General features: G+C 42.3%; 1 protein-coding gene across 3 annotated transcripts in view; it reads left to right on the forward strand.

The window, feature by feature from the left end:
- Positions 1–16,031, forward strand: part of LOC116385341 (RAS guanyl-releasing protein 2) — a 36,486-nt gene extending 20,455 nt beyond the window's left edge. For 2 of the 3 annotated variants that reach the window (XM_031850707.1, XM_031850709.1), the window contains exons 10-17: positions 3,043–3,117; positions 3,304–3,426; positions 4,590–4,705; positions 4,795–4,936; positions 8,960–8,996; positions 12,530–12,688; positions 13,390–13,452; positions 14,539–16,031. In XM_031850707.1, coding sequence (XP_031706567.1) covers positions 3,043–3,117; positions 3,304–3,426; positions 4,590–4,705; positions 4,795–4,936; positions 8,960–8,996; positions 12,530–12,688; positions 13,390–13,448 — 711 coding nt within the window. In that variant the 3' untranslated portion in view covers positions 13,449–13,452; positions 14,539–16,031. The remainder of the gene's footprint in view (positions 1–3,042; positions 3,118–3,303; positions 3,427–4,589; positions 4,706–4,794; positions 4,937–8,959; positions 8,997–12,529; positions 12,689–13,389; positions 13,453–14,538) is intronic. The other variant, XM_031850710.1, reaches the window with a different exon arrangement.
- Positions 16,032–19,579: the final 3,548 nt, after the last annotated feature.

Raw genomic sequence — 19,579 nt, forward strand, 5'->3', positions numbered from 1 at the left:
GGGTTTATAAGGTGACTTGAACAGGTGAGGAGAGTTGTGCTGATGAGGGAGAGCTTGATTACTGATCAGGGACAGGTGAAGGGAGTTAGACTGGTGCTGAGGGAGTGGCTGAGTTAGACTGGTGCTGAGGGAGTGGTGAGTTAGACTGGTGCTGAGGGAGTGGCTGACAGGTAGAGTGCTTGATTAGCGGCAGATGAAGGGAGTTAGGCTGATGCCGAGGGAGTGACGCAAACAAAGACACACAGAACACACAAGGCAAAGCCTGATCGTGACAATATTTATCGCTTTACCTTGTCGTCAGACAGCCCTTTCCGACGAGGAACTGAAGCTGTTATCTTTGCTCACTTCAGAGCCACAAGGCGGCTCCATTGACAAAAACAATAAATTTACCTCTCAGACCACAGAGTTGTTGGTCTACCGCTGCCTTCAACGGTTAGCTTGTTTGTGTTACTGTGTGACTATCGGATCCGAACTAACGTCCGCAGCAGTTCATTGCTAAGCTTCTGTGCCGATAGTTCAATCTGTTTCTCCAAACTGGGAGCGTGCCAACCACCATTTAAGTTGCTGTAGGTAATACGCTGACTATGGATAAGGATATGCATTTATAACATGTATCAACATCATCGTGAGGAAACCTATGTCAGGTCACGTGCCAAAACTTTTTTAGAGGGGTTGGGACAATTGTGATGCTAAAACATATGTAAAATTTGAATGCTCGTATTTGAATATATGAGGGACCCTACTGTGAAGCTACAGAATGATATAAAAACCTTAAAAATACAAAAATAATGGACCCACCCTTGAAGTAAAAAAAACTATGCATTTACTTCTACATCTTTGGTTGACTGCTGTAACTCTGTTATCTGGTTGCTTAGTCCCACTTTTTTAGACTTTTATCCAGGACAAAGAGTGACGAACCCCCCCCGAAGCATCTCTTTATTGAACTTTACTTTTTTACATCTCTTTATTGAACTTTACTTTTTTACATCTCTTTATTGAACGTTTTGTTAACCTGGACTGAAACCTGGTGTCTGTTCCTGTATCCTGATTAAAGATTACGGGGCTTTTGCTGTCAAAGCATGTTGGCTTTAAAATTACCTAATAGAGGACTTCAGAGGAATCCCTATCTCCTTCCATAGACTTAAATTTGATGTCTTGGCTGATGAAACGTCGCTCTCTCCCTCTCCTTATGTTACACTTTTTGTTCATATTACACCCCTATCAATCACTAAACACCAACAAGAAGTAATGGAAACCTCCACCAGTAAAAAAAAATGGTTGTTGCCAAGTGAAATTATGTGGGAAAGGCATAATGGGACAATTCATACCACTAGCATAAAGAAAATTATCCTTTTCATATTTTGAGTGAGTTATCCATGTGTGTGCAACTTATGTTAGATGAGAGCTTTTAAACTGGGAACCGTGAGTGAGACTGATCTCAGGTTTGTTGCTGCCTGCACTGCCTGAAACTGTGGTGGTGTTTTTGCACATCACACTACACCCCTGAGTATGTTTTGGCAGATGCAGATAAGAGTTTCCTGAATTTGAGGAGCTGTCTGTATTTAAACAGTCCCAAGAGATTAATCACTCAGGTGTCTGTGTGAGATAGCAGCTGGCTCAACTTTTTTTCTGTGGAAATGAAAGAAAACAACTTGACAGGTTTTGGAGCTGAGAGGCACCAGGGAAGTTTGCTGGACAGAGTTGATACCCAATTATCTTATGCCAGTGCTTATTGGAGTTGATCTATCTTGAGTCCGAGGGAAGGAGAGCGGAGGGCGAGGTGACGGAAAGAAAGTCAATAAATCCTTTAACAAATAATCTCCGCACAGGCATGCCTGCAAACCACTCAGGTTTAAAATACTACTTCCCTCCTTTTTGAGTAATACTCATCAGCCTTTCAAATGGAAACGATTGTATTAAATCATCCTAGATGTTTTGCACAAGTTCCAGTTAACCTTCTCTTTTGAAATACTGTAAGCTGAATCAGAAGGCCAAACAAGAAGAAATGCATTTTTCCTTCCGCTGAATCAGAAGGCCAAGTCAATAAAACCCAGGAAACACATTTATAGCAGGTGCATAGCTCTGAGGAAAAGAAAAGAAACTGAGGCCAATAATGGATGCGGTAGATAATTACCTGTGGCGGTCGGCTGCAACATGTTAGCTGGAGCAAAACATGCTGCTCTCTCACGTGTTGCCATAGTGGCTGTGTTAGTGTGAAAGTAGGTAACAATTCACATAATGAGCAGGTCAGCGTGTGAGAAGGCATTTGTGTTAAATACCTAGCGAATATAGAGGTGTGGAAACTGATATATGCGGTTGGACTACGCCTCTACAATGCTGCTTTACCTGAAATCTGTGCAGAATTGTATTTATCTTGTGGTGGAGATGAATGCTGGGAGTGAGGAGAGGCTTATTGAAACTTTCTACAACAGTTCTAGACACTTTTCTGATGGGGACCATATAAAAAATACTGTATGTTCATATATGTATGTATTTGATGTTCATTCTTGATGACACATCACAAAATAGTCTGAGCTCACTTACAAGCTTTTAGAGCTTTCAAACACATTGTACGTCCTTCATTATTCTGATCAACTCTTAAGTGTGGTACTTAGGCCAAGTGATGGCGGTCATATATGGAGGAGACTTTCTGAAACCCCGTCTTGCTCAAGGATTGAGGAATGACTTTACACCTCCTGAAAATATTGGTTTGGTTATCTCAGTTGGTTTAAAGAAATACTTTACACCAAATGTATTTTGTATATCAGTTGCCCCCTGGAGGCATGCAAGAAAAAAACATGAGGTGTGATACAAATGGTCATTTTGGGGTTGAAATATTCCTTCAACTCCTCTTGTTGTAGCTATGTAGAAGTGTACTTCAGGGTGTGTCAGTATAACGCGGCATCACTGGTGGTACAGAGTACCCCCCAAGGCTTATATGGCGGTTCAACATACAGTGACAAACCCGCAAAAAGTCAAATATGGAGGGTTATTTAAAGACAAAAAATGTCACACCGGCTCCCCATGTTCTGTTCTGTGCAGGTGTCTCTGGACCAGTACCACACAGAGGAGGAGATCTACCAGATGTCTCTACAGAGAGAACCTCGCAAGCCAGCGGTGAGCAGCACACCGGACGGTCACAATTTATTGCTCATTAGAATTTATTTCTCCTCCTTTGATCCACTGTTGTAACCCTTGACTACACAGCAGCTGTGTTTTCTTTGTAAGATGACAGGTTCTGCCCCTTTGCCCCCCCCCGGGCTGACACTAATGTCGCCATCTTTGGTTTCTAATCGGTTGTAGCAGAACTCCAGCACCGCCCCAGCGCCCGACCCCAAGCCCACCATGGTCGACGAGTGGGCTGTGTCGGTGAAGCCCAACGCCGACCCGACGATCATCAAGAAACACATAGAGAAGATGGTGGAGGTGAGTTTCTCAGCCCCTCTCTCAGTGCTGATTGTCGCCCGAGGGCCACTGTTGTTGTCCTCTCCACCAACACCTCGACATAACTTCAAAGTGCTCTTTGCTCTTTGGCCAAATGGTTAGTAATCTCTTACCATGACGACTAAGACTGGGAGGCTCATTTGAAAACCCTGTAACTCCTTCTGTGGTGATGTTTATATAGTTCCTTATGGTTGAGGATCCTTTAAAGAAAAGCTATGGGTCAATTTATATAATGCATGGATGCACATTAGGATCCCTTTTCTCTCTATTGTTTTTTAATTTTTGGCCAGTTAATAGTTTTGAGGCAAAAATCTAATGAGCAGAGAGTGATGGAACTATGGATGTGGTGACAGCATATAATATAAGTCATAAATATTTATCTATCGAGGCTTTAGACTTTCAAATGTCTATTTTTGTGCATAAGACAGAAGAATTTTTGTATTGTGGTGGTGACATTAGCTAAACTGCTAACTTGCAGGGTAACTGACATGATGGATTCAGTTCATAGAGTTCATGAAAATTATTTTCATGGGCTAATGTTACATTATGTTTTAGCGAGTCACAGATAAACATTTCAATGGTTTTGGTTAACAATGAGGAATATAAAGTATTTGGTGGTTCCTGGTTGTGGACCAATTATACTTGTTTAAAAACAGGCTTGATCTATGTGTTAATGCAAATGGCCTTCTCCAGAGCCAGTGTTTTGTTTGTCCGTTCTGGGCTACTGTAGAAACTTGGTGGCCGGCTCCCTGAAGAGGACCTGCTATGCATGTAGAAATGAACGACTCTTTCAAGGGTAATAAAAACACAACAATTCTTAGCTTCATTAAGTATTAATATTATTTATGTCATAATGCATTTCTGCAAATAGATCCCCCTACAGTAAATGCTACTGTTGCTTTTATAGTGAAAAATATATATTTAACATTTACACTACCAAAATCGCACACACAAAATGGCAACGTTCCTAAGTCAAGCTCCTCAAAGCCATTACAATTTGGCAAACAGAGCACAGAAAAGAAAACAAGTACCTTTACTGTCCCACCCTATAATGATCTAACCTGGGGGAGTCACACGTCAGGATCTCTGTGACGCTGAAGCAGAATTCACACTAAAACTAAACTTCACAACCCTCGTGTTCACAGTCGGTCTTCAAGAACTTCGACTCGGATGGCGACGGCCACATCTCCAGGGATGAATTTGAAGCGATCAGGAACAACTTCCCATACCTCAGCAAGTTTGGTGAACTGGACAAGAACCAGTGAGCATTTTCCAGCTTTATTCACCGTTATGAAATCCATGCAGTTTAACAACCGGCACAGTCTCACCTGGATTTGTTTTCTCACACAGAGACGGGAAGATCAGCAGAGAGGAGATGATAGACTACTTCATGAAAGCCAGCTCTCTGCTAAACTGCAAGATGGGTTTCATCCACACTTTTACGGAGGCCACCTACGTCAAGCCCACGTTCTGCGAGCACTGCGCCGGCTTTGTGAGTAAACACCCACAACTTTATTGTTATCTTGTTCTGTGCTTGAGTATTACCTCACTTATAACTGCAGTCGGTCCAAAAATTACACAATATAAGCTATGTGCCGTTTCAGAATCAGCTGTATGATTTATAAACCCTTCAGGCTCCTGCCAAGGTCAAATATTGAGCTTTTGTTTTTTCTGCATTGATTTCTTCATTGACCCAATCAACGGCACATGTCATACTTTGTAAAAAGAGGACAACAGTCAGTTGCGCTCACCCCGCCGTTCCACAGCCATGTGGCCGTATCTGCACTTTATTATTTGTGTCGGCAATCACGTGCGGCAGCCCCATCCCTCAGAGGTTTCTCCGGTCAGGTCGGGGCGATGCCAATTGCCTTGAGCTGCAGCCACATGCTGCTGAAGTTGCATTCTGGGAAATATGAGAGGAAGGTAATTGGGCAAGATGATAACCCTCCTCTGTGGCACTGTTACATCTATGTGTGTGTGTGTGTCCTCTGGCCCTTAACATTCCCCCAAAACCCCCAAGGAGCTCTCTGTTATTTAGACACAGACAGTGAGTCAGCACTCGGGTGTAATGAGAACAGGAACAGGGCTCTCATATTGAGCTGCAAACACTGAGATGACATCCCATTCATTTGTGTTGAATGCATATAAAGAGACGCTAGAGAGAGAGCGCTCCAAAGAGAAGCACGCCATAGATTATATTTTCATTAGCACTCAAAGGAGCACACATTCAGACCCACGCTTTCTCCGGGGGAAGCTCTAGTATTTTCAAACCATCATGAGGGGAAACTCCGAATAAAGAGCAGGGAAAGATAAGGACCCCGGCAGCGTGCTTCTTCCTTTGAATGTGTGTGTGTGTGTGTGTGTGTGTGTGTGTGTATGGGGCAGAGGTAGATACACTAGCCACTTCCTCTTCTGCCTGCTTTGTGCTTTCCTCTTGGCTCCTGTGCAAAAACAATATTTTCCCGCAGCCCATTTTTCAACACTCGCCTCAAAAAAAAAGAAGAAAAAAAAGATAAAGCGCTGTACTCGCCAAGCCGGTAAACACTGCAGAGTTCACTCACCTCCAGTGTCTCACATGGATCTTCATAATCTTATGCTGTTCTGCCTGCAGCCCCCTTTGCCCTTACATCTTAATTAATTGCACACAGATGCGTTTTGCTAAATGCACAAATCCAGAAGACACATCACAGTGTGTGAGGGGGTTTTGCATCTCAGGAGAATACGGCAAGTTTTTAGCTGGAGGCTCAGAGCATCATTCTTGTTTTGTTTATGAAATGCTTCATTTTTTACAACACAAAAACTGAACAAACAGACATACATTGTAAAGCCAAACAAAACAAAACATACTGCGCAGGAGAAGCGCAAATTCGCAAGAATCCGCACAATGAAATGTCCACAAGTGGATCGAGGAACAGAACCAGTCTGCCAGTCAGGGATTAGCTCTATGCTGTATATGTTGCTGTACAAGTGGAGAATGTCATCTCAGAAACTCTTCAGCTTGGGGCAAGACCAATAAAGATGACCAGGGGCAGTCCCCTCCCCCGACTCACACTCATCACAGGTGGCAGAGAAAGAGGGAAAGATTCTGTTGAGCTTGGTCTTCCAAAAGTGCAACTGATGGGTGACTTTAACCTGAATGAGTCAAAGTTTAGCGCTGACAGAACATGCTTCGGTCATATCTAACCCTGTCGCCCATAACTGATCCGAAATCCCCTTACCTGTATCCTTAATCCGTGCTTCTTTAATGGAGAAAAGGGGTTGCGTGAGGGAAAAGACCAGCCAACTGTGAAATTAAGTGTTTGAATGTTTGAGACTGCCTGACAAATTTTCTAATTCGCAGATGCGGAAACAAGTGACCAGGAGGGAGTTAAAATGTCAGCTGAAGTTAAACGAAAGTGACGTAGAAATCCTTAATAGTAGACAGGCCCTTCTCTGACCAATGTGAAAAAACAATGTCCATCAATTCTTAAAGCAGAGGGTCTGAACACGTTTATGCGAGAGACTGCAAAGAAGTCTCTTAGGGCTTTTGACAGTTTAGCTTCAAAGAATCAGAATAAGGATCATTTGTCAAAATCTCTTGTTACGTCTTCTCAACCTGACTGAAAAATAGAGGATTTGAAAACGATCTCACTGGGGAAATTGGCAATCCATAATAAAAGAACTAAACCAGGCACATAAACTGTTCTTAAAGGTGATCGTATCACACATTCATTTCATTGGAAACCTTTCTTTTATGTATTTGGTATATTTACTGTAGGTTCATACTGCACTAGTAGTGAGAGGCGCTAGTAGGCACATTTAATTGACCTTTGGTCGGAACCAGGCTGGCTGTCTCACCCCCTTTTTCCAGTCTTTACGCTAAGCTAAACTAAGCTAAGCTCCAGCTCCATATTTAACTGACGCTAGATAAGTAAACCCAAGAATGTACTTATAAATTAATTACACCAACAGCCCTCACACAAAGCATATTCTGAAGATGAACATTACAAAATGTGGTTAGTTATTATATTGTTAAGTACAAAATGAACAGACTACTGACGTGGAGAGAAACATGTAATTCTGATGAACCAAAAATGGCAAAAAACAAAAACAATGCTACATCGACTGTAGATAATGTTATTTCAAAGAAGTTCACCTTTGCACATGTTGTCTTTCTTATGTAGTGGTTCAAAAGCTACAAAAACCCTACCTGTTCACACATTTGAAATCACTTTACAAAAGGGTGGGAGCTAAATGCTACAAATCCTAATGTGAATTTTAGCACAGGTCATGTGGAGACTGTCACTGCTGTGTCTGTTTATCGGCCAGTGTTAGAATTCAGGAAAGCAGGAACAGAAGGAAATGTAATTGTGGGCACTCATAAAGTCTGGTAGGAAGAGATAGAGAGCACTTTTTGAAGCTATAACAACAACACATAAATTATTAACTTAACAGGGTTTCCTTCATTTGATTGACTGCTTGTAAGCATACCTGGAGACATCCGTAAAAGATTCCAAAAATATAAACTTAAATATCTTCCAGAGTGCATCTTTAATATTAAAAAATAAAAAATGTAGCACAGTGCCAACTCATATCAAGATTGCTAGTCGTTTTCTAAAAGCTTGCAATAAAGCATCAAAGATTTGCTGAACTCTGTGTTTCCAGCTCTTATTTGTACTGCATTGTGTTTTTCAGTCCACAGAGGGCGTAAAGGTCAAGGCAGAGCTGTGATGATACTGGTGTTTAGATGTTCTGCTCCTAACTGACTTCCCTTTGTTGCAGTGCCTCTGGCTGCGCTCACGGGTTCCCCGCTGCGTGTGCGTCTTTGTTTTGTGTGTGTGTGTGCCTCGACGAGTGTTTGCATGAATGCATGTGGGTTTGTGTGTGTGTGTGTGTGTGTGTGTGTGCGGAGAGGTCAGGATATTTTGTGCCTCCTCAGATGTGCCAGGGCAGTGTGTGATCTCCAGCTCGGCTCTTTCATGTCATTGTTCCCCCACTGTCTGTGCTCTCCCTGTGTCCCGCTTGATCTCGTCCCCCCTTCGCCCCCTCTGTCCCGCCAACCTCCTCTCTCACTCTCTCTCTCTCTCCCTCCATCTCTATCTCAGCTTACATCTTTCATCATCCTCTCTTTTCTCCAGCCTTCGCCCGGTCCCTCAGCATCAATGGGGTATATCAGGATGTGCGCTATACGGGTGTTTCAACGCGTTTCAGCCAATTAACTGCTAACTTTCTCTTTACTGCCAACCACTTCCTAAAGCACGCCTTTTTAGATACATTTCCTTCCCTTAGGGAAGTTATTAGTTTCCATCAATTCGGTTCACTGTCCACCACCGCTGAGAACACCATTTTTGTTTTCAAAAGCATTTGAATTGGAAAAGAATCGTGGACTTTCAACATCTACCTTCTGTCGGCTCAAACCCCTCTGTATAATTTCTCCATCCCCCTGCTGATCTGAACACTCCTCTTGTCTTCACGGAAATGAAAACGCACGTTAATTAACACGACTGTCCTTTTGTTCCTTTCTGTCTCTTTGCAGATATGGGGCTTCTACAAGCAAGGCTACAAGTGTAAAGGTGAGAGAGCAATGTATTTAGATCAGACTCCGTATCTGCTGCGCAGATGTGTGTGTTCCACCCAGAAGCCTTCAAAGAATTAGCGATTCCTTTTGACACCATCGATTTCCCAGCCATCACACACACACACACACACACAAGCCCTCTCTAGATAAAGATCCACGGAGCTGAAGTGCTGAGAGTAAATGTCATCAACACAGAAACCATTGCATATAAACCAAACTCTTTAAATTGTATGTCCACCACACACAAAGCGCTGTTCACCAACAGCTGGATTAGCTCCATCAGTTGAGACCACACTACACACAAAGCACTATTATTTACCCTTTCACGGCTCCCAGTAGACAAGTGTTTGGAGGAGCTGGTTCCTTTCACAGATGCACATACACACAGGCAGCCACCAACACCTCCGGTCCTCTTCTCCTCATCATTAGGTTTAAAAACGCACGCGCTCAAACAGCTTGCTTCTTTTCCCTCTGTGGAGGGGACACTAAAAATTTAAGTAGTGATAATCTGCAGACGTTAGGTGCACTAAATAACTCGCACCGCATATGTTTCCACCCAGATGTCAAGCAAAAAGTTTGGAAACGATGCCAAATGTAAGATGCAACTAATGTAAGTTTCCATCTGCCGGAGCCTTTCGAGAAGTATTTGACTACAGCTCAGCTTTATTAATAGGAGAAGTTAGAGTGGGCACACATTTTACTGGCAGCATTTCATTGCTGTGTCAATTGGTCAACAAATTAGTTTCAATGGCTGTTTATAGCACAAGGCTGTGTGTATGTGTATGTGTGTGTGTGTGTGTGTGTGTGTCTCAGCTTCCTTTGTTCAGTTATTGGCTTACACAAGCATTGGTTTCTCATTTAGTGGAAGAAATTAAAAGGTAGTAGTGTTGGGAAAGTTACTTTAGAAATGTAATAGGTTACAGATTACTGATGTAATGTAACTTGTTACATTACATCAGTTTCTTACCAAATGTTTTAAACAGGGAAATAAAGTTGTAATGTAACTTGTTACATTACATCAGTTTCCTACCAAATGTTTTAAACAGGGAAATAAAGTTAGATGTTTCCGCAGGTTTGACATGGAGCATTTTGATGTTGACAGATTTCTTTTACTGCTGGTCAAGCGTTACACTGTACAGTAATATTGGAGTTTTTTCTGATTTCAGAAGGAAAATAATGTTGAATTTCCAGCACTGAAAGATGGCAGACCCAGGCTCCTGAGAGCAACGCACATTGACTTTAATGGCAAAATTTGAGCACATACTGCCAAGTAAATGGAGCCTGTCTGGACACATGCAGAGACAGCTCCCTGTAAGCCATCCGGCTCTTGATAGTGTTGCAGAGCAACAGAATGAATGCTATATTCTAAAGATAAAGCTTTGCACCTCAGAGAATAAAATGGGATGTAAACTCTTTGATTACTCTTTGTAATCACCAACATTTTTCAGTAACTTTAATGGATTACAATTACATTTATTTTGTAATTTAATTACATAACGCTGTTACACATAACTAGTGACTCTTCAACATGAGTATTACTGTAGCCATCGAAAACCCCCTGAGAAACAGGACCTACATGTGTACGTATACAGAGTCATTGTGTGTCGGAGGATGTCCTGTATTCACCACCTCCTCATTCTTCTCTTGAAATACAAGCAATTCGATTACCAAATCTCACATTTTTATTCTCAACATGAACTCCTTCCCCAATTACTCAGATTCATCTCAGGTTGACTAACGCTCATTGAAAAGCTTGAAAACCCTTTCAGTTGCATAGCAACGGGAGCAATTAATGCTCCTTGAGGCCTTCGAGGTCTTGCAGTGTTGTGTGGGAAACAACAGATTCTCATTTCATCATCGCCTAATTTCTTAATTACCAAGATATGTTCTGCTTAAATCCAGTGGGGTTTTGTTTTTTAGTCTTTATTTTGAGTTTTTCTGTTGCCAGGACCTCAGTTATCAGAAGAAAGACATGCTTACACGATTGTTGCAGTGGAGACAAATGTAGTGAAAAATAGCAGGGAGGTGAAAAGAGAGCAAACACAAGCACTTTGTGCATAAACACACGATGGCCCCCAAACACCACACTCTCCCACCTCCTCTGAGTGTATGTCTCAGAGTCTGACTGGGAGTATTCTGGCTTGTTCCAGTGCATTAAGGAGACCAGAGGAAGTCACTGAGAGAGAGAGCCCTCGCCATTCATCCCCATTACCATTGTTAGCCCGTACTCAGGGAGGTAGAGAGAGCGGCAGGGACATAATTAAAATGAATCACCCTTCACAATGCAGGAGCTGAGTGTGTTGACACCTCTGAATGTGTGTGTGTGTGTGTGTGTGTCTGGAGTTGAATGTGTTTTGTGGAGGTAGACTTTAGATATTATACTTCTATATGAAAAGCATCTCAGTATGGATGGGTGTGTTGTCACAATGCCATTGTTCTATTATATCACAGTCTCATCCTCTTCCTATCGTTGACCCTGTCTGTTGCAAGGAATAGCTCCATATTTTTGGGGTTATTCACCATCTGACCGAGAGATAATCCATACCACTTTCATATTTTCTGTTAAATATGACACTGCTGTGCAGAACCATGGCTTTATGCTAAACTAGTATGCTTACCAGCTGCTCGTTGTATAGCTTGATATTTTTTTGACGGTGGAATCGATCTTCTCGTGTAGCTCTCAGCAAGAAAACAAGTAAGTGTAATTTGCAAAATGTCAAACTATTCCTGTAAGCCTAACCTCCCTTGTTGTGGACATTTTTAGGCTCATTCTAGCTTTGGTGGGTGTTATATGGACACTGAGCAGGTGGCTGCCAAGGTTATAATAACGTCTATCTCGCCCCGGTTCTAGTTCTACCGTGCCTCCCTTCCCTCCAGGGGGCCCTGAATCGGACAGGTTGGCACCTATTATAAGCATTAATAATAGCTATATAGAAATAGCCACGTTTCTCACTAATGGTTTCTTTTACTAATATTAAACTAAGACTGTTCCAAAAACAGTTAAAAGTTCCTTGTAGTAACTCTAAATGTTGTTGAAAATCTTTCGCAGTGGTGTCAACAAGAGAGGAAATGTTGGTTATGACAAAACTACACAACGGTGTGTGTGTGTAGCTTCTTTGACTCTCATGCTTTCATAATGCCTTGCTCAATGACCCATGGCTCCTCTCCTCTTAGACTCCCCCTGGTTGACAGAGTTGTTGTCAGGCACGGTCGGCCTCAGCGTGTGTATGTGCCAGTGTTCGTGTGTGTGCATGCCGTGTAGAGGTTCTTTCCTGTCACCACTGGCTCTTCCGTTCGCCCCGATGTTTCTGTCTGCACCCGTCCGTCTGTCTGACCCTCTCCCTCTCTCTGCCCCCCGCTCACCCTCTCTCTCCCCTCGCTCCTGGCCTTCCCCTTTCTTCTTCCCATCTCGCCTCCTCTCTCGGCGACTCTCCCTCCCTCTCCTCCGACCCTACCGCCCTCTCCTCCTCTCCCGTCACCTCTCTTTACCGCTGTCCTTCTCCCGCCACATGAACGCTCCGGCGGTAGCCTGCGGAGTGAACTGCCACAAGGCCTGCCGAAGCCGCCTGGCCGTCGAGTGCCGGAAGAGGACAAAGAGCATAAGCCACGAGACGCCGCCGGCCCTCCAGGCCAGATCCTACAGCTTCCCTCCACCTGCCAACACCCCACCCAGCCTGCAGAACACAGGTGATTGTCATATCAACAGAAAATTATGTTTTATGTACATATATATATATATATATACAGTATATTTATTTTATACAAAAGGGGATGTTGCCCGTCACATGCATGTGTTTTTGGTTTCATGGTCAATTTTGCATTAAGACTGATTAATGGTATTTTTTTTAGACATGTGCAACATGAAATAGTTTCATTATCTCTATCAGTTTTAGGAAAGACACAGTATACACTCTAACACCCTAACTCTCCTTAAATGTGCAAAAACACCGGTAGAAAAATCAAATGTTCTTTTCATCCTCTCAGAATAGTAGAGCGATTTTTAGCACGGCAGCACTTCCACTTTTTGAAGGGTGCTCTTTTTCTTCCTCCGGGCATATGGAGCACTGACATTTGGAAGATATTCTCCAACAAGCGGGGATCATTTGCAATGGAAATGTGATTGACCCACCACAGCAAGGCCAATGACTCACAGAGGCAGTGTTCTCATCAGACGTTAGCAAAAGTGGTGCCCTGTCTGGCTTTGTTTTCCATCAGTGTGAACCGGCTTGATCGATGGGCCAGACAACGCTGCAAGACTAATGAATTGGCATAGTAAACAGATGAAGGCCACACATTTCATTAGCATCGGGTATTATTTAGGCATTTTCAGTTGACTTACCAATCTATTCCTCATGTTCTTATACCCTAACCTTCTCTGTTTCCATTAGTTATTGCTGAAGAGGACATAGAGACACTGGAGGAAGGAGTGTTTGATGTCCACCTATAACCAGGTGAGAGAGACGTTCACTTCGGCTGCTAAAGAAAAGTCTTCCTATTCTCACACCTTTCACTGCATTCCAACTATGATTGTTACTGACATTGTTGGTGTGCCTTCAGTGTAAAATGTTCTTGTGTATTGTTTGTAGTTAATACTAATTATGGAGTCAGCGTAATGTTAAGATCTGGAATGCATAGAGAATGAGCAAATAGTCGGGTAAGTAACCCTGGTATATTATTAGTGAGCTTTAGAGGTGCTGGTAAACAGATTTAGTTACCTTTGGACAGAGCTACGCCAGCTGTTACCCTTTGTTTTCCATCTTTATGCTTAGCTAACCGACCGCTGGATGTAGAAGTGAAGCCAAAATATTCCAGATATGGTAGCTGAGAGAAAAAAGCAAATAAGCGTATTTCCCCGAAATGTTGACCTATTTTTTTAAAATCTGACCCTCTGTAATCTAATACATAAAATGATCAATAAAGTGCAGCAGCACAGGAAATACCTTGATGTCATCTACCTACCTCTTTGGCTAGTGACCTTTAAGTACAAAGCAATGTATACTAATAACTCTGCATCACAGATTGCATATCATTATGAGATCAATCAAAGATTTCTTTATTTCTTTATTATATTTATTATTAAAGTCATTGCATAATTTGGCAAATGACAGACTGAAAAATAAAACAAGTCTATGGTCCCTAAGGCATTAAAGACCAGTTAGTTTGTGGCAATTTGTTTAAACACAAATGTTTTCAAGAATGTGTGTCACCTGAAATAATACAGGTCTTAAAACTATATCTAACACAGGCAAATAATATAATAATTTCTACTTTAAGGCCCATCATTATTTCAGTTGATATTAATTGGTGCATATTTCCGAACCAATTTATTCAGATCCGCACAACACACAGTGAATGTTGGGCCCCTCGTACAGGACACTGCCATTATACACTGTTATCACAGTGCTGCTGTATCTTCACTTTGACTTTTTCAGCATTTAATCCCGTCCTACTTGGTCATAAAAGTCACAATTCTTGCAGGGGCCTTGAACTTAAGTAGATTTTGATGAGCAGGCAAAGTGACAGTCTCTCTATTTTAGAATCCCTCCCACGGTTGGCGTGCAAGAAGCCAAATCAGCGACTGTCGGACGGGGAGCCAGACACAGAATGTGCTACAGTATGTCAGTTTTACAACCCTCAACACTGCTGAGACATTGCACTGAGCACAAGCCAGGACACCTACATGCTGCCACACAGTGGACACACACTGCAACAGTTAACTCACAGGAATGTGACGACCGATGTGAATGGAATGTCTTTGGATAATTTCTATGTCTCCATTTTGATTCTGTCTTGGCCAAGAGCGTTACTGTAAAACCAAATAACAAATCCACAAAATTGTATTTTCTTGGTGGAACGTTAAAATCAATCGAGTTTATAATTTGAGCGCACTTTGCTGCAAATTGGAATGCCTCTCTATTTTTTTTTTTTTTTCTTCCTTTCTTTCGAACATAAAAGAGGTGCTGTTATGCCAAGAATGTAAACCTGCCACCCAAACAAAGCTACTCTCTTCTTTCTCTGAGAAGCTCTGCTTTTTGTTGTTTATCATCTTGTTTTGAAATACATTTCAATGGACCAATAATAGGACCAATTTTGATGTCAGATGAAATATTGTTGATTCGTGATGCCCGTCTGATGCACGATGACAAAAGCAACCATTTTCCCAACAAAGGAAAACGGCTGAAATGACTGTGTAGACAGTTATAATTAGGATGGACTTTGAACAATGCTATCTTTTTTTTTGTCATGTTTACCTGAATATCTGTAGCTGTCCTATAGTTATTGCTGTGGTGTTGTTTTCAGTATACACTACTGTCTTGTACCAGTGCACTGATAGATGATCCATCCTCTTGCAGTACAGTGAATGTAGCACTAACAGTGAAATGCTGCTGTCAGATGAAGACCTTGTTTCCCCCAATAAAGACTGCATGAAAGCAGGAGGCTGGCTAACTCGCCACCGAGTCCTCCATTAGTTTTTGTTTGAGCATCTGAGTTCTGAGAGTGTCAGTAAGAATAAAACGATCGAAAGAACAATACTGGCGTAATGAAACTTTTTCATTTGACAGCAGTGTATAAATCTTATATTGTCTCCCTGAGAATCTGTTTTGATGCCAGTTGTAATTTGCCGTTTCTATCCTGCATGCTTCTCCCTTCATGGCTCTATTCTCTGGCCAGACTGGAAGATTTCTTTTATTTGTTAATGTAGCACGCCAAGTTATCTTTTATTTAGGAAACATAAAGTGTTGAAATTCCAGGCAGAGGAGTTGCTTTGTGCATGTGGAGAGATGAATTCAGACTTCGAGTGCCATATTGTTAAGTGCTGGTTTCGTCATTGAATGAGACTCCTCAGATGCTGGTATTTATTTTTCTGTATGAATATAGCTAAATAGATTACATTCCGTCTGTGTCACTGCCTGCCTGACCAAAGATGTTTGTTGTCATTCTGTGAATGAATCTTTCAGACTGATGTCATGCTACTCCTTGTTGTCCCCTGAAGATCCCCCAGTATTAAATGCAGCAGGCGTCACTCATATATGTTGTCTTGTCTCTCTCAAATTGGAAACTTATGTTCTTATGGATCAAAGGTTTTATTCACATGTATTTCTCCTCACTTCCACTTTCGCAGAGGATCATTTCAGCTTTTAGAAGCTGCTTTGATCTATGAATACAGCTACTTACTTGCATTTCGGTTAATACTGGTAATCCCAGGTCAAAGCTGGCAATTGTGTGGGCAATTTTTCATGTTTTAGAATTATTCTCTGGGTTGGGAAAACGTAGCAAATCTTAGGTAATTATAACCTTCATTAAAAGTCAACCTGAAAAATCCCTGCATTGAAGGCACAATTCAAAATAGTTCAGTTGAATAAACCATTAATAACCACTGAGGCAGGTGTGTGAGATGTAGGTGGCACTTAAACTGCAATATTGCTTAACAGCAGAACGTTTTGCCACATTTAATGGAAAATAGCCCATTAGAATACTACTACAACAGTAGCCTGCGGCACACTGTAACTTATTGATGCAACCACGTTTTCATCAATTCGTTACTCCACCCTTTCCAACGGAGCAGTTTCGCAGCAGTTGCGACACAAAAAAAATCTCTAATCACATCCCCTCCCAAAACACACTCATCCCAGATGTTGAAATCGATTCTACAACTGCCACCACACACTGCTTCATGTGACCATGATCCAGTGTCCTCTGACTGTCTGTTATAGACATTAATAACCAGCCCCGAAAGAGCCGTTGCAGTAGGTGCCACATCTAATTACTATCAGGGATGAAGTCAGTCTGGGCCTCTGATTGCCTGGCTCCCGCTCTGTATGCTCCATTCAATGGGAGGACATCGATCCGGCTATATCCAGCCTTCGAGTCGGCTCATATCTCATCCAGTGCTGTGATACCGCTAAAGCTCTCATGTGTCCTCCAACAATGTGCTGGTGAACTGCAGAGGTGATACGTGCATAACTTGGCCTATCGACCTCGGTCAGACACATGCATTCAATGGTAACCGTGTGATCATGCAACTTTATTCATTTATTCATTTCACGTAGCGGCCAAAATACTGGGTCCATTATAGACAAACAGACAAGGAAGTACCATCCACATGGGAAAGAGATGTAAAGGAAGAGGATGCAGACTCCACACAAACAGACAGGAGACATGCTAGCTAATGTCTCTGCAAGCAATCAAGTCAAGATTTCCAGATTTGTGTCTTTGCCTCAATAGCGGTCGATACAGGGTAGACAAAAAGAAGCGGGACTCGTGTCGTAAACCTGACACTCTTACATATTATCCTCTTTGAAATATCACAGTCTCCACATCTCTCCACTGCCACTTTTCCTCCAAAGCCTGTGCAATTGCGCCTTAAAGTGCGTGTGTGTGTGTGTGTGGTCATCGTTTCAACAGCATTGAATGTCTCTTTTAGGCCCAATGATTGATACCTCCCATTCAACTATAGAAAAGCCCTCCTAGCAGCACAGCCATTTAGCGGGCAGCCTATGTGATATTGATCGAAATGTCTGAAATGAGGGAAGTTGAATAGCACGGCAGCTAATTAGTAATGAGGACAGGAGAGGAATAGCCTCATTTGTTGTTAGCACTCTCACACTGCGACCTTGATCACAAGGAAAGGAAAGATTTGGGTGCCTGACAGTTGAAACGCAAAGATGTCATTTGCCTGCTCAATAGATGGTCTATAGTCCTGTGCGATTAGATTGCAATGCACATCACAATGATGGGCTATTTGTGCCAGAGATATTGGCAGGTATGCATTTTAGAAGCTATAGATACACTTAAAAGGTTGTTGGTGGAGAAAAAAGGATTTTTTCACATTGAGTAACTGAATGCAATATTGATTTGTTTGAGCAGCAGACCCCTCCTAGATTTCCTCTTGTAAGACTAATGAACGGATTATTGATTTGTTGTCCGCTCATCAAAAACTGGGACCTCCGCCAAGCTCTGCTATGATCTGACGTCTGCTCATCTTTTTGAACCCACCATGACACCCGCATCTGCAATGCTGTCCCCTTGTGGTGCACTGACTGCAAGCATCTGGAGCTGTTAACCTCACACCAAAGTGGGGTCATGGGCGATGTCTACCACTTGGTGGCAATGTCGAGCTGTTGAATGGAGGGCCCGTGCCGAGACGGGATTAAGGTGGGAACGCTGCCAGTGATGTGGCAGAACACAGAGCCCCCTGTCAGGGTTTATGGTGAATCACAATGCAGCATCACAATGCAGTTAACAGCGCTACGTTTATATGTTACTTCTCATAAAATCAAACCCCTGCATATGCACAAGCAGAGACGCACTGTAAATCAAATCAAATGTTGCTTCATGGTTGTTTTTCATAAGCTGACAGCTCTCTCTCTTTCGCCCACACACAGAGGCAAACTGTGGAAGACCACTGCAGCCGCAACAGTTCGCTTGCAGATTCTCAGATGTGGTATGATTGTTTTTTTGACACCTCCGTTTCCAGCGAAAAATTCAAACGTCATAAACCAAGTTGGTGGCAAGTATAAACAAGTAAAATGGGCTCCAATGGAAGCACTCAAATGTTGCTTATCTGGCTTTGTCCACATTTAAGAAGCTGCTCCACCAGCAGGCTCTCGCAAAGTCGAAGGAGCTCCATGAGACGGGTGCGGCCTTAATGGCATTAAGCTCATTGCTGACTCTGGTGAAGCACTCGGCACTATAGGGGGTTGGAATCCTCATTAGAGTTGAATCAGTTATGATGAATATTGCTTCAAGAAAACTTATGCCGAAGAAACCCAGTGGGATGTGGCCCGGACCTGCTGGCTCTACTGTGAAACGCTAAAAAAAGTTAAAAAAGCACTTTAATCATCAGACTTAATACTGTGGTTTCAATATTATAAGGCTTTTTTAATCACTTCCTGAAATGAAGAGGAGACGGTAACCAACGCATGTTATACTTACTTATACTAAATACCTTGTAACATCAGGCTCTGGAGTCTTAAGTAGACAACATAGTAGAAGAAAGTAGAAGCACTTAGTAAAGTGCAAACACAGAAACCATGCATCATTGCAACTAATACATATTTACCTACCTGAAGATATTCAGAGTGAGAAACTTCTTCCATTCTCTCTGCTCCTATCTGGAGAAGTCTCATTTATCCATCGCTGATACCACATCGAGTTACTGCGATCTGGGGGATTGACACAAAATCAATGGCAGAGCATCTCCAGGCGAGACGGCTCACATATTTAATATTCTGCAGGTCCAGGAGGAGCAAACAGGGTGAGGAAAGGAGGGAGGCAAGTAAACCTCAGCATATGTGTTTTAACTGATGGACCTGTAGATTGCATCTTTTGATCCTCACACTTATCTTTGTACAACCTGTGCGGCCAGGTCGCCATTGTCAAGAGTTCCCTGGAAATATAAGAAAAGGCATACAAGCATATGCCTGTGCTTACTTTATAGTCATTTTGCCTTTCATTCTCTGAGTTATTTGAAGATTTAAACCAGGGCTTTGATGCATATGACGCTCATTCTTTGAGGTATTCATGAATGCGCAGGTATGATAGGCTATAAAAGTATGCATGCATAAATTAATGCTA

The sequence above is a fragment of the Anarrhichthys ocellatus genome, unplaced genomic scaffold, assembly GCF_004355925.1.
Source record: "Anarrhichthys ocellatus isolate YVR2014 unplaced genomic scaffold, GSC_Weel_1.0 scaffold11, whole genome shotgun sequence".
NCBI classification, from domain to species: domain Eukaryota; kingdom Metazoa; phylum Chordata; class Actinopteri; order Perciformes; family Anarhichadidae; genus Anarrhichthys; species Anarrhichthys ocellatus.